The sequence below is a fragment of the Hyposmocoma kahamanoa genome, unplaced genomic scaffold (assembly GCF_003589595.1).
Source record: "Hyposmocoma kahamanoa isolate Upper Pololo Valley unplaced genomic scaffold, ASM358959v1 81, whole genome shotgun sequence".
In the NCBI taxonomy this organism is placed as follows: Eukaryota; Metazoa; Arthropoda; class Insecta; order Lepidoptera; family Cosmopterigidae; genus Hyposmocoma; species Hyposmocoma kahamanoa.
In genome coordinates this window covers 9,132,619-9,147,596 of record NW_020654080.1, presented here as the reverse complement: position 1 = coordinate 9,147,596, position 14,978 = coordinate 9,132,619, and the positions used below count along the sequence as shown (strand labels likewise).

Here is a 14,978-nt window from a genome sequence, read left to right as displayed (position 1 = left end):
ACAAAGCTTAATAAAGCAGAGCATTGTATAACAAATAACATAAATATATATAATATATTTCAGACTAATTATCTACCAAAATGGATTGGAGAAGGGTTGTGTTACAGAAACCAATCAATCAATCCTGCTTCGGTATTTTGCCTGTGCGGCGTGGAAATGACGAATTACTATTGGCTTCTGATGTACAGCCCTTCTTCGTTCCGCTTTGGCAAGTGGAATAGATATCACGGAAGAAAAAAAATATGGAAGGGCCTTAAGCCTCTTTTACTATCAGAACCTTTGTGGCCAAAACTCAACTTTCATAATATAATATTAAGTACATTTTTTGTGAAATTACTCCACTAGTTTGTTATAATTATTAATATAAAGATCGAACACAGAGAAAAATTAATTCGATCTTGCTGGATTCGACCCAGCTTCTTCAGCGCACCAGGTCGACGCTCTCCCAACTAAGAGAGCGTCGGTGTGGTACACTGAAGGCGCTGGTTCAAATGCAGCCGTTGAAAATTAACACTTTATGACTTTAACGCATATTTTGTTGATTTATCTGAATATTGTTAGCTTGGAATAAAATTATGACAGATCACAATCTTGTAAAAAAATCGGACATGACCAGATCAATCCAGATACATAGACATTGCTATTACTAACAAGGAAAGAATTTAGGTGTTATAATATATGATAACCTCTCTTTTAAGCACCGTATCGAAGCACTAAGCGGTCGAATCCGTAAGCTAATGTATGTCTTTAAAAAACTACGCGCGTTAGGTGATTTTAAAATAATCAGGCAAGTTTATCAAAAGACAGAAAAATATTGTCTGCCCCAAAATTGTATCATCAAAACATGTGTTTATTACTATAAATTAAACGCCAAATTGGCCATATATCATTTTTGTTACATAAAGGTTAAGAAAATTGTACAAGAATTCCTTCAAAACATGTCCTACGATCATACAGAGAATTTATTAATTATCCCAAAATAAATGTTGTCTAATTTAAGCGTATAGGTATATGATTTCCATTATATTGTTTAGCTATTATTTTTTTGTTTATAATTTTATCATATATCCACCTATATAATTAGTACTTTTTACCTGAAATACAGGATTCTCCTAGTTCAGGTATACGTGTTATATTTTACGTTGATACGCATAATTAGTCTTTAGTTATTCCTGTGTCCAATAAGTTAGTCAATAAACAATTTATTACTATTATTATTATTATTATTATTATATTTATTTATTTTAGACTCTCGCCTCTCCCAAGGCCTAAAAGATTAATTTTGAATTTTTAAATGGGAGAGGCGGTATGTCCCGGCAATGGCACAGTCGGCCGGGGTCAGGGACTCAGGTACAAGAACTGGCGAACAATATGTGCAGAACTTACGTGGTGAAGACTGTGACACAACTGGAAGTCTATTCTCTTCTGGATTTACCTGTAAAGATAGAGATAAAGTTGAAGTACGAATATCAAATTGTTAAATAAATATAAATGTTTTGTTTTACTAACATAGGCAAAGGCTTTGTATGCTTATTGAAGGCAACTCGTTGGGGACTTTTTGTGAATTCAATTTCACTTTTAAAAGGATTCTGCAGTTGTCTAGAGCAGAGTTTCTTAACCTGTGGTCCATGGACCCTAAATGAACGCCGGAGGTGCATTACGAGCGAACCTAACACGTTGCATTAATATAAAAATTGGTATAAAATATGTTGTGAGTAAATAGGTGTAGAGAACGTGACCTTTTTGAACTTTCGCGCCCTTTGACAGCTATCCATTATTGAGGGAGGGAGATGCGCGTCAATACAATCCGCGAACCTCTCTTATTTTATTTATAATTAAAAATTTTACTAAAAAATACTTATTAATCTAAGCCTGGCAGTACAACAAAAACCTGCGTAGGTTTATTCGTGAACCGCAAGAAGTTCTTTCTCATCTTCTCGGAAAAGGTCCGTAGGCTCTATGAAATTTTGAGAGGGGTTCATGGCTAGAAAAAGTTAAGAGCCCTGATCTAGAGAATACTGGAACGCAATGTGCTTGGGATCATTTGAGTAGATAGTATTTTCGTAGATACTCGACTACAGTGAAAAAGTGATACGAATGATGACGATTCATCTTAGACGGAATCTTTGCTTAAAATAGATTAATATAATGTTTTATACCTAATACTTAGCCTACACATAGTTCCAATGCGGATTTAGCACATACATTAGTAATCTGCATTGCAGATGTGCATACGTTTCATCATTACGTTCTCCTTCACCGAAAAGCTCATAGTAAATTTGAAGTTAAACTTCGCACATAAATTCCGAAACACTCGGAGGTGCAACCCCAGATTCGAACCCACGACCCTCTTCCTTGAGAGGCGGTAAGGCGAACCATTAGGCTACCACACCTGTAAAATAAAATGTTTTAATTGACAACTTAGGCATTCATATAACTCCCCTGTGTGCATGCTGTAAAGAAGGTAATATCTGTAAGTGTCAAATAGTAATTTTTACTACAGAGCGTTTTAAAGAGGATAAAAGATCTGAATTAAGCGCTTAAAATCAATCTCAAATCTCAAATATCATGGTGGTCAAACGTCGTGACGTTCAATAAACTTGAAAATTACAATTATTATAGCGACATCTTTAGTCAGCTGCAGGGAGCTGTGAAAGTTACATAGATTTCTCAGATAGAATAATTTCGTAAGGTACGTTAGTTCGTTCCATGGCTTACTTTGCATAGCGTCTGGCATGATTTGCTTAAAGACGTTGGTTCGAATCCAGTTGGATCGACGGAGTTTTTTCTTAGTGTTCGATCTTTGTATGAATAATTATTACAAATTATTTAATAATTATGAATAATTTGTGGAGTATTTTCACAAAAATAATTGAATACCATGGTGGTCAAATATCGTGACATTCAATGATCTTAAAAATCAATGTTAAGGTTCAATAAAATGTGTTAAATAAAAAACAAACGACAACAGGACTTAATATCCTTTACCATTGTGTGATTTTTAGCATTATAAAGCAATGTTCGTACATAATAATAAATATTACACAATATCACTCAAAGGTAAGTAACTAAAGAGCTTGTGTTATGGAAATCGAAAACAACGACGTTATTATAAGCATCCACCCGAGATCAGGGAAAATTTATGATTGTTAATACAAAGATCGAACACTTTTCATTAAAACCTAATGGAGTTATTTCACAAAAATTTTCAGTAAAAATTTGACCAAAAAGCGAAATTTACGTCAGTTAAGGTACCTTTACCGGTAAAGAAGCTGACTGCGGTGAAGAAGGTTCTAAAATCTCTTACTAAATGTCCCTAGCGGTGCAGAATGCCGAAAACGCCAATATAAAGATTTTTAACAAAAAGACATTGGAGAATTTCGACAACTCGATAACTTGACGTACGGCTCAGTTGGTAAAACCAATACTACAATCAGCATGGTCAAGGGATCAAGTCCTATTGGGTCGAAAAATTTGTATGCAAGCCACTTGACCACGGAGATCGTCAAAATGTATATAATCCAAAATCTGGACATAAGTAACGTCCTTTACCTTTCCTAATGAATATAAATGTAATATACACACATCGCATGGTGTAACAATGATAATAAGCAACCTTGTTTTCGTATGTATTTCAACCTTCCAACGACCTAAATACAACCTACACGAGTATAAATGGTGCCCTTAAAACAGATTACCCAACAGAGCTTCTGCGTTCCACTATATTTGTGACCGTCGCATTTGTTACATTTTCAGTCTAAAGACGCGACTTTATGTTCACTTCTTGTAGGCTTGTGTAACCTTTCAAGACCCAAGCTAGTAAGTTCTTAAATACTTATGAGTACCTGGTATTCTGATACAAATACAAATTCTTAGTGAATAGGGAAATAACTATTGAAAGTTTTTAGTATTCGTCCAAAGTATCGCTATATAACTATCTAGTGCAGAAGACCCATTTACAAGGTAATTCCGAGTTTGGGTATTTTTCTTTCATTGCTTTGTTTTATACTAACCTTACGTAACGTTTGTTATAAAAGTGTTCTTTTTTTAAATTTAAATTGTGAGCCTTTGTTCAGTTTTTGTTGTTTAAACAGATTTCAATAACTGTTTTTACGGAGTTTAGACGTACGGTGCTATCTATTTAATCTATGTCGTTTTGAGGAAATCTAGCTATAAATAAATATGAGTGTAACTCACTATTTGGTTTTCAGTTAATTGTTCTCTTTGTGACAGAGTTCGTCCAGGCAATTACCTACTGCCACCTTTTTATTAGGTAACGGTGCTGGGAAAATTACAGGCACATTTACACACACACAAATTACAGGACTTGTCAACTTATCTCTCAGGGTGTTAGGCGCAGTGGCAATTTCCCTGAGATCTTTGCGATTTAAAGCTCTGAGTGGCACTGTAACTGCTATGGGCAGGCGTGCGCTTAACACCAGGCGCACGACTTATTCTTTATATCTATCTATATTATATCGACTTATTATTATATCCCTTGGTATCATAATAAAAAAAAATTCATTTCTGTTACCTAAACTGCTTACCATTGAACTATAGTCTCCACAGTTACGTAACAAAGTTAGGTGTATCTAATTATGGATGTTTAGTAGCCATTTCTCTCGCTAACGGTGGAGGAAAACATGGTGATGAAAGTTGTATTTTGAAGCAAACTCACAACTGTCGGACATTGTGTGTTTAGCAATGCGACGGATACATAATGGGTGATCTATTACTAAAAGATATCCTTTCGTTGCACCTATCTTCTATCGATATGGGGTCTTACGATATGGGGTCCTTCAAACGAGGCGTGAAGAAGCGTCTTGTAGACGTGTAGGGTGGAGGTAGCTAGCGCAGTGATTATATTAACACTGCACTAGGTTCCTTCACGTTTGGATGCTATTTTATATCAGGTAGAATGGAGTCATCTGCCTGTCATGTATAAAAAAGCTCCTAATTTTCTTTTCTAAATTGATCTAGACTATTTTTTTTTATATGATCCCAAATGACGGAACAAAAACTCGTGCGCCTGGTGGAACGCGACACACCACTCTATAACGATTGCAGTGTCACACAGATCTTAGGGGCACTGCCACTGCACCCATCACCGTGAGACATAAGTTGACAAATACAATGTGGCTGTAATTTCACTAGCACCCTTACTGCTGCTTAGTAATTCTAACATTACTCTTCTATGTTTACATTGCAATATTTTATGTGCAGAAATAATTTATTTAATTATTAATACAAAGATCTAACACTTAGAAAAAATTCCTTCGGTCCGGCCGGATTCGAATCAACGTCTTCTAGCGAACTGTGCCAGACGCTATGCCAACTAAGCCACGGAACAAACCAGGACGTCACGAATTTTTCTATGTGCTTGTTGCTACATCTTTGTATTTGGTTTTCAACGACTTTTTAGCCGTAGCGCCATCTATGAGAAATCTATGAAAGTATTTCGTCACCCAGTATAGAGGTATCTAACCTCTACAGCTTCCAAGCCCTGGCAAGAGACTTCGCTATTAACTTTTTTTTATTGAATTGATATTCAATATTTTTTTGTGAAATTACTCCGCTAGTTTGTTATAATAATTCTTCACTAGGTTTAGCTGCTGCAAATTTTAAAACAACAGTATAAATTGTATTTATATAGCGGTCTCACATGATGCGTGATTTTAGAGATTTCCTGGCACAGCCGAAAATCACGGATAACCACATATCGGCCCCTACCCTTTTCATATTAATAATTAATGAATTACAAAATAATAACCCATCGTCACGCACATACCCCGATATTTAATACATTGGTACATGCACCGCTGCGGACGGGTCTGTGTTACCACAGTCGAGTCGTCGGTACAAGTTCCTGTAACCAAATTTGAATGCTTCATTCAAGGGTAAATGGCATCAGAAATTTTCATAGTATAAAAGATAGACGATGTTACATGACAACCAAAGGAACTTCAAAGAAACAAGGCAATCGTTAAAAATTCCCGAAGAAATTGCATTTCTGTAATGAAGATCTCCCTTTGAACTGCGAGTCAAACTAATTTGCTGTTATTTGTATAGGACTGCTGATATTAATTAAGGAGTTCTGTTTGTCCCGTCCGTTGGAAAATTCGTTAACTTGGTTTATTTTTATAGGATGTAATAATGTGCCAGACAAATACTCAAATTACTTTGTCTCAAATTAGGCAATGCCCTGTACTATGCTTACGAGTAAATCGAAATCGGGGCTTTATCATCTATCATCCTTTACTAACCGGTTGGTTCACCGAGATTAACAAGAACAATTTTTTTAATAGGTGTTTTTTTTTCATGTTTTGTAATAAAAAAAATAAAATTTTAATAAACGCAGGAATATTTTTTTTGGCGATATTCCTAGGGTCGTATTCTAGAACTCTACTCAATACTCAAGTCAGGCTTGCACTGGAAACACAAGCACTGGAAATACGACCCTAATAGTAGGGACTTGAGTATGATTTTCAGTGTTCACTGCAATACTCAAGTCCTGACTTGAGCATTGAGTAGAGTTCTGGAATACGACCCTAGGTCTTGTTGGTTTCGAAGTAGTACCTACAATAAAATTTGTTCATTAAATTTAAACAACTTTCCATAATTCACAAAAAAACAATCATAGAATGCGGGTTTATTAAATGATCTTTATAAGGAAGGAAGTCACTACACTTTAACTGCCTCCGTGGCCGAACGGTTACCATGCCGGACTGCCATGCAGAGGTCTCAGGTTCAATTCCCGGGTCGGGAGAAATATTTGTATGGCCTACAATCATTACTCTCGTGAGTTTGGATGTAATTTGTGGTTGTCTGCGTGTGTGTTCATGGCACCCGCGACACAGGGTTTCCCTAGTGCGGGGCTATGTTGGGTGTGTACGTTATTATTATTATTATCGGAATCGGCTTAAGCCGATCAGGAAAAGCTTTATGATCATGCGGTAAAAGCGAAAAAATCTTGTACGTTTCGCCTATGTCATAAAGCAAAAGAAACACAAAGCTTTTCCTGAATGGTTCAAATCGATTCTAAGTGTAGTGACTCCCTTAGAGGAAACATATTCCAGTCGGTGAAAAACGTATATGGATTGTTACAATCTAAAAAGCATTTAAAAAATGGAGAAACAAATAAACAACACGCAAATTCCATTCGCATTCAATAACACCGAACAAAAGCGTAAATGGGTAACCCGCAAAATGTAATTCAAATTCACGCGATATGACTGCGAAAATCCAAACATTACTCGATGGATTACGAATGTTATCGACTGTAAACGGATTGGGAACGACAATATTGCGAGCCATTTGATTTCCAATTTAGGTATATGTTTGTGCGTAAAACATAATTCTATTAAGCACATCCAGGTGAACGACAAGCATGAAAAAATTGCGCATGAAATTTCATAACTTGACAATATCCATTAAAGTGAACAAATTTTATTTTTCTTTAATCAAAACACAACATTGCCACCATATGATTTTTTTGTCTCTGTATATTTTTTATGGTACATAAACCAGCTAACAGTCCACGTCCATGACCCGCCTGGTTGAAAGTGGTTACCGCCAATTGCGAAACTTAGGTAAACTTTTTTATTGCGAATGCGTTGCCGGCCGTGAGATATAAAATCTAAGGCTGCTGTGTCTGTGATTTCACTAGCTCTCTCTACCTGTCACCTCAGAAAATAGTGCGGTAACAATGTATGGGGCTTTCCCAGACGTTGTTAACACAGTTTATGATTATTAACTGAGTGCACGGAAAGAGCCTTCTCGTGACGTACACTGGAAATAACTAGGTACGGTAACCCAGTCCCTAAATTAATCTTTCAAATTTTATGCTCAATCAACCAAACAGATTTATTCAGACGAATGACTAACAGCCCCTTTCAAGAAGATTATTAACTATTATATATAACACTTCCATACTGATAGCTTCGGGGTGTACAAAAGGTACCTCCTGACACAACGTAGGTTTTTTTATTTTACCATTTCTTTACCTTATTTATTACAAAATCTTTATAGCTCAAAGAAAATACACTTAAAACACCTGTTAAAAAGGACACATTACATAGGTGATCTTACTGTAGAAGAGATCTCCACCTCTATCGAACCCGAATTCTTTCTTGAACGTCTTAAGCACCCTGGGTAACAATCGGCATAACCATACGCCGATTGGAAAATCCCTTCGCCACGATGGCAGGCATTATACTGTAAGCCATCGTCCTCTATTCAAGAGCCTGTCTCTTGTCGGTATAGCCTCCTTCACTCCTCACGGTTCATAGCCAGTTCGTTCACTTCTTTATAGCTGTTCATTTTGATTTTGTTTCTAATTTGTTCACTATACGCCATTCTTGGTCTACCTTTCTTTCTTTCCCGTTTATCCTCCCCTCAATTATCACTCTCACAAATTCGTCATTACGTAACAAAGTCCAAACATTTTCCAAACATAGTGTAAGCCATCTATATGATAATAGAAAGAAGACGGTAACTAAAATTTATTTCACATAGATATGCATCATAGATGCAGTCGATCAGGTGTCGACGCCGCCGTTCAGCCATGGTTTTGGATCGGGGGCTTGAAATGTAGTCTTCGACCCTTCCGAATCTTTCGATCGTCGACGCGGCCATTCGAAATTCGTCGCTGACGTCTGGGCGTTGACGCGGCCATTCGGACGTTGATGTCATCGGCTGTATACAGATGCGATCAGAAATTCGCAAGAAGCAGATTTATTACCGATCTGTGTCAAACCGTATCTTACGAACCTTTTTCGTTCTTATTTCATACATACAAAGCTTTTTCTGACCGACTTAGATAGATTCCGCGTCGTTAAATGTGGTGATTCTTTAAGACAAATATCATCTCAAAAATGTCTTTCATAAACAATTACAAATAGCAGAGACTTAGTTCAAATTATATTATAGATGATTACTTTTATACAATAGGCAAATAAAAATAATACTTTAATTAGTTGTCTGAACCACGGTTAAGAGCAAGCACAAAGTTAATAAAAAAAAGCTTACGTTTTCTTCGTTGGATAACTTCCGTTCGTTTATTTAAGTTCCAAGCCTACATTAGGCGAGCGTGGGAAATCTTTGCCTGTAGGCACTTTTCCCTAACGACGGTGGAGCGTAATGTCTGAGTGGATCTCCATGCTAACTCCAAATTCAAAAAGACAGAGCTACGGATCGTCACTATACATTATTATATAACCATTACGCAAAATAGAGACAGTAAATTTGTGTAATGGAAGCTTGATGGTAACGCCTGATGGTAAGCGACACGCCTGTCCTTAGCAGTTGCAGTACCACTCAGAGTTTTAAGCTGCAAAGTTAGGAAGGATAGTGACACTCCGCTTGCAACCCTAAAACATTTGTTGACAAGTCCCATGTGTGTTGTCTGTTTTCGAAACAGAAAAGCTCACATTACTACATGGCGATAGGAATGGGTAGGGTGGCAGTACTTCCCTGGACGAACTGTTTCACAAGGAGCTTTAGTCCTACGAAATGGGATCCTATCCAAATTATGGCGAGAATGGTGAAGTACGTTTAAATGTCTGTTTAGTAAAATCTTACATGGGAACTTCATCATCAACAACCCATTGTACATCCCACTGTTCAGCACGGGTTGTCCCAATCTACCGACCCGAGAGATAAGTATTCCGGAGAGACTACGGGCACAACGGCAAGACCAGGATAAATCGGGCGTCGGGGCCAAGCCCTCCGCCAGTGATACTTAATAATAATAATAATAATAATTATTTATTTCGGAACCAAGTCCATAGATTGTTAGTAGGATTACAATCCAATACAATTACAATACGCCTTCACGGGCGTCTTTGGGGGACCCGAACTTGGGTATGGACTCGTTAGGGTTTGTGGTGAGCTGCAGAGACGGATATGTTTGTCTGTCCCGGAGCATGTGGCCGGGGTGTCTGTCTCGTGCGCAGCTAGTGCGTCTTAGTAGGTCTAGTTGAGTGCCTGAAGTGAGGAGACGCGCGGGTCACGTGGGTTGCCCTTTAAGTTGGAAGCTATGTCCGGACATTGTCGCAGGACACTGCGACTGGCTTCTCCGGTACCAACCGGGAGATAATAAGCTAGAGAGAGGAGAAGATAGACTAGATATCCTCCGGTCCCTCCAGCCGCTTAGGTTATTGAGAACTAGAGAGACGTAGTTTTACGGCGTCGGGAAGCGAGCATGCCTTACAGCTCCGCCACTAATGAGGAGATTTTGGTAGAGGAGATTAGAATCGATGGCTTAGCGGAGTCTCTATTATAATTATTATAAAAACTTATTTAATGCTTTTTCGTGGAAATGCTCAATCAAGATTTTTTTGTGACGCCATGTTAAATTAATTTTTACACTTTTCTATTTGTAAGCTTCTTTTTACTCAGCAATAATTTATTGTGCATATAGTGTCGGTCTATAATAGATTGTGTACTTAGTTTTAAGTTTTTTTTGAATGTACGTTTTCTTATCTTTTATTGGTGTAATAATTGTTGACTGACCAAATGAATAAAAAAAAAGTGGCGAGACGAATAGATTGAGCACTTGGTGTTAAGCAACATGCCTGTCCATAGCAGTCGCCAATCAGAGCTTTAAATCGCAAAGACCTGAAGGGCAATGCCTGCCCCGAAACATAAAGTGACAATATCATCAGCTAATATTATAGGTACTAATTTATTTCCAAGTCCTCACTAATCGATAAACCCTAAATGGCACTACAATTACACCACGAAATGGGTTACAGGATGTTATGTATTGTAAACGGATCACACATTGGATTAGATCCTGTGCAACAATACTGCAGGCGATTTGATTTCGATTGAGATAGTTTGTTCATGCGTAATGTGCTCACCGAAACGATTACTATATCGGATACATTCAAGTATAATGTGCTTCTCGAAACTATTGTTAAACGTAACTACGGTAATTTCGATACAATGTACTATGTCTGGAAGACCCCCTACGCTCAATGTATCGTTGCACAGATTCTTCCCAATGGCTCTACCTTCTGGAAGAAATATTTAGTGCCCACCATGAGTGAAGACTCCTAACGGGGTACCACGGACAGGCATCAGTGTATCTATCGGGCGAGTTCTTATACCGAATGGGTTCACGAAGGAGAATCCCATACAACCCCACCATTTCCGTGTGTATAAAAAAAACGTACGTAAGGACCCTTCAGCTCGCCTTTTTGTCCGGTGACGATTGAAATTTTACCGTTAAAAAAATCTACTTCAAATTTTTTGTATAATACCAAGTATTGGAATGAACAAGTTGTGCGTCTTGTGGTAAGGGACACGCCTGTCGTTCGCAGAGCTTTATATCGCAAAGACCTGTGGACACTGGCATTGCGCTCGTCGCCCTGAAACATAAGCTGAAAAGTCTCACGTTAATGTTATCACAGTGGTTATATGTTATATAGTTGTTACGGTTTTTAGGACCATCGAAGTACCTAGTCAAATATAATGCCTTTCAAATGTATTATTCGTTCAATTGTTCATTTAATGACCAAATCGAAAAATTTATTTGTGAATTTTTGCGGGGTTAACAAAAACAAATTGTTTATACAAAATACACAATGCCATTCAAAATGTTCACGCGGTAAATCGGCAACGAAATTGTTTTATTAGCAAATTCAATATTCTGTTTTTGGTAAAGTTGTTTGTTTGTTAACATTAGTACAATCACCAGCTGAAACATTTTGTTACGTTGAAATTTGAGTATGGTTCGTAATTTATTCCCATTTAAATTTATTTTGTGGTTTTTGCTTTCCATATTTCATACAACCAGCGTTTTTTTTTTAATATCTAGTGACGAGACGACCAAGTCGTGCGCCTGAGACATAAGTTCACAAGTCCCATGTGCCTATAATTTCACCAGCACCAATACCTTTCAAAACCGGAACACGGTAATGCTGATATTACTGCTTGGCGGGAGAAATGAGTAAGGTGGTAGTGCTTCTCTGGACGAACGCTTTCACAAGGAGAGCTACTACTACTCAAAGTATGTAATTATAGTTAGGCTATATATAGACTCACTACTGGGCACAGATCTCCTCTCACTGTGGGATGGTTTATGCCATTGTCCCTGTGTGGGCTTGTTCGCTCAGGTAATAGCCCTTCCCATAATAACCAAGAGGTTGATAGGGACTGGCACTATAAATATGCTGGTGGTGTTGCAGGGTGATGAACGCAGAGGCAGTGCACCTCAAAAAAAAGAGAAAAACTTAAGTAGAGAGATATGAACCAGTTCTCTCAATGGACAGCCACTTCCTTTATTTCATAAAATTTCGAAAATTTTGATACCATGAAGTTTTTTTGTAATACCTGATGACGGGGCGAACGAGTCGTGCGCCTGATGGTAAGCTGTCACGCCTGTCGATAATTATATTGCAATGCCACTAAGAGCTTTAAATCGCAAAGATCTGAGACAGAAGTTGACAAGTACCTACAATTTCGCCTACATCTTCAAAACCGGAACACAGTAATGCTGACATTACTGCTTGGCAGCAGAAATAGATAAGGTGGCAGTACTACCCTGGACGAAATCTTTCACAAGGAGCTCTGCTGCTACTAAGTGTATCGAGCACGACGACTCGGATAAAATACGTACTAAATATTGCGCACTATAAGTTTCCGGGCCACTAACATAAACAATATTTAAAACGTTAATACGTTTGAAAATGGAACTCTTTGATTGTAGAATACAGTTTGTTTCATCTGACTGTCACTTGTTTTTATAATGTGGCGTCATTTTAGAAATTGGTTGTCTACATCACCATGGATTTAACTCGTGAAAATTTTCGTAGTATAATTTTCTATGACTTTAAGTGTAATTTAACAGCACAGCGGAGCTTCACTCGGCTTCATGCTGCTTTTGGCGATGAAGAACCATACAAGATGACTATTTATAGCTGATTTGCAGAAATCAATCGCCCATCCACTGCTGTGAACAACAAAAACATCGATGCTGTGCGCCGTATGGTCAAAACAGTCAGGCATGTGAGATACCGTGACCATAGCATTCGAGCATCTTTAGCCATAGGCGTGAGTCAAATACAATCAATACTACACGAACATTTGGGTGTGAAAAAGCTGTGCTCTCGGGTCACTTGGTGTAATACCATGCCTACCAGATTCAACGAAAGGACGTCAAATTTGGTATGGGACATAGTAACAGGTGACGAAACATGGATGTATAGTCACGATCCCAAAACAAAGTAGCATTCAAGCGTCTTTCGAGATGAGCCGAAACCAAGCGGATGATTGCTTCTTTTTTTAATAAAACTGGACACGTGGCTACTGTTGCTTTGGAGAATCATTGTGCCGTGAATAGTGATTGGTACACGACCATTTGTTTGCCGGAAGTTATTGACAAACTCCGTAAAAATAACCGTAAACCCCGTATCATCTTGCATCACGATAATGCCAGTTCTCACACGGCCAGACAGACAAATGCATTTTTTGAATGTAAACAACGTTGACCTTATGAGCCATCCCGCGTACAGTCCCGATCTGGCACCTTGTGACTTTTATTTACAACAATTAAGACTACAATTAAGAACCTGCTACGCGGTCGACGATTTTATTCACCTGAAGAGGCTGTCGAAGATTACGAAAAATATGTTTCAGAGATTGTCACGGACGAGTGGCATAAATGTTTTCAAAATTGGTTCATTCGTATGAAAAAGTGCATTAACGCTAACGGAGAATATTTTGAGAAACAATTAATTCATTTCTGACCATTTATAGTATTTTTATATTATTTATTTCGGGAAACTTATAGTGCGCCCCACGTATAACAAAGGAGTTGGCTTCTGATTTTTTTAAGTTAATATATAATTATGTTACGGGTAATTTGATGAATAAATACCACCATGTCTTGGTCAAAGTATACATACATAAATAATACAACTTCGTCAAAATGTTTTTTCGTAACTAGGAATGGAGGAACCATTTTGCGAAAAATTCGAACTCAATGCAAACGCGTATATTTATCATATTGCTCGCGAGTAATAGGCAACTATTCATACTGCCCGGTCCAGATGATAAATTCACACCATCTTAAGAGTTGATTTAACAAATGGACTACAAGTATTGGTTATGCACAACTGAAGTGACGTATTAGTAATTTAATACGTATCTGTAGTTATTAATTAAATACTATTGTAAGTATAGTGAAAAAAGGGTGGTTTGCATTAATATTAGACATAACTGGTTGAAGACTGTACCACCTCAGTCAACCGTGACCATGGGACCTGTAAAGGGCCCGAAACTTCGGTTCGTTTGAAAAAACAAATATACCCGATTTGAATATCGGAAAATAGTTTCATTTCCTACGTGTAACAATCGCGAAAACCTAAGAACTCGATAGATATATACATAGAACAAATAATTGTAAAATAGAAATAACTCCAGGTGCCTATGCGAGGAAAGTCGAGTCACGCCCAAAAGCACTCAGTGGAACCAAGAATACGTCTCAATATATATAAATAATTCATGTGGATGGATTGGAGTGCTGATATTGAAACAATCCTCTTCCGTATGCCTTTGCGAATGTTTTTAACTTACATAATCTTTTTGTTTCGTCAAACAAAATTTTATATTTGTTTACTTGATATTGAATCAGAAAGATTTAACTATCGATTAGGTTTAGTGATGTTTTTGTCATTTTAATTTCGATTGTCGTTGTTCTTAGTAATTTTATGATTTTGATAGCAGCAATCGATGGTAAACTAACGGACAACTCACGTATAATTTTGTTAAATAGAATTTTTGCTCGACATTCGCACCTCTCATGGAAGAATGGCATATGTGGAGTTACGTCAAACATGTTTATTGCTCCATTAGTTACAGAAAAATATAACCCACATCCTTTGTTATTTGGTTTGGTTTGGTTGGTTATTTATTTCATTACATTATTATATTAGTAATTTTGTCGTGTTTTTTTAATACAGCAGGTTGTCTTA

General features: G+C 37.5%; 1 protein-coding gene across 1 annotated transcript in view; it reads right to left on the bottom strand.

Annotated features, from left to right (window-relative positions):
- The window catches only part of LOC113234077 (collagen alpha-1(XVIII) chain-like), a 139,285-nt gene that overhangs the window by 60,309 nt on the left and 63,998 nt on the right, over nt 1-14,978 (bottom strand). The window contains exon 3 of the mRNA XM_026469319.1: nt 1,387-1,435. Within this exon, the coding sequence (XP_026325104.1) occupies nt 1,387-1,435 (49 nt within the window). The remainder of the gene's footprint in view (nt 1-1,386; nt 1,436-14,978) is intronic.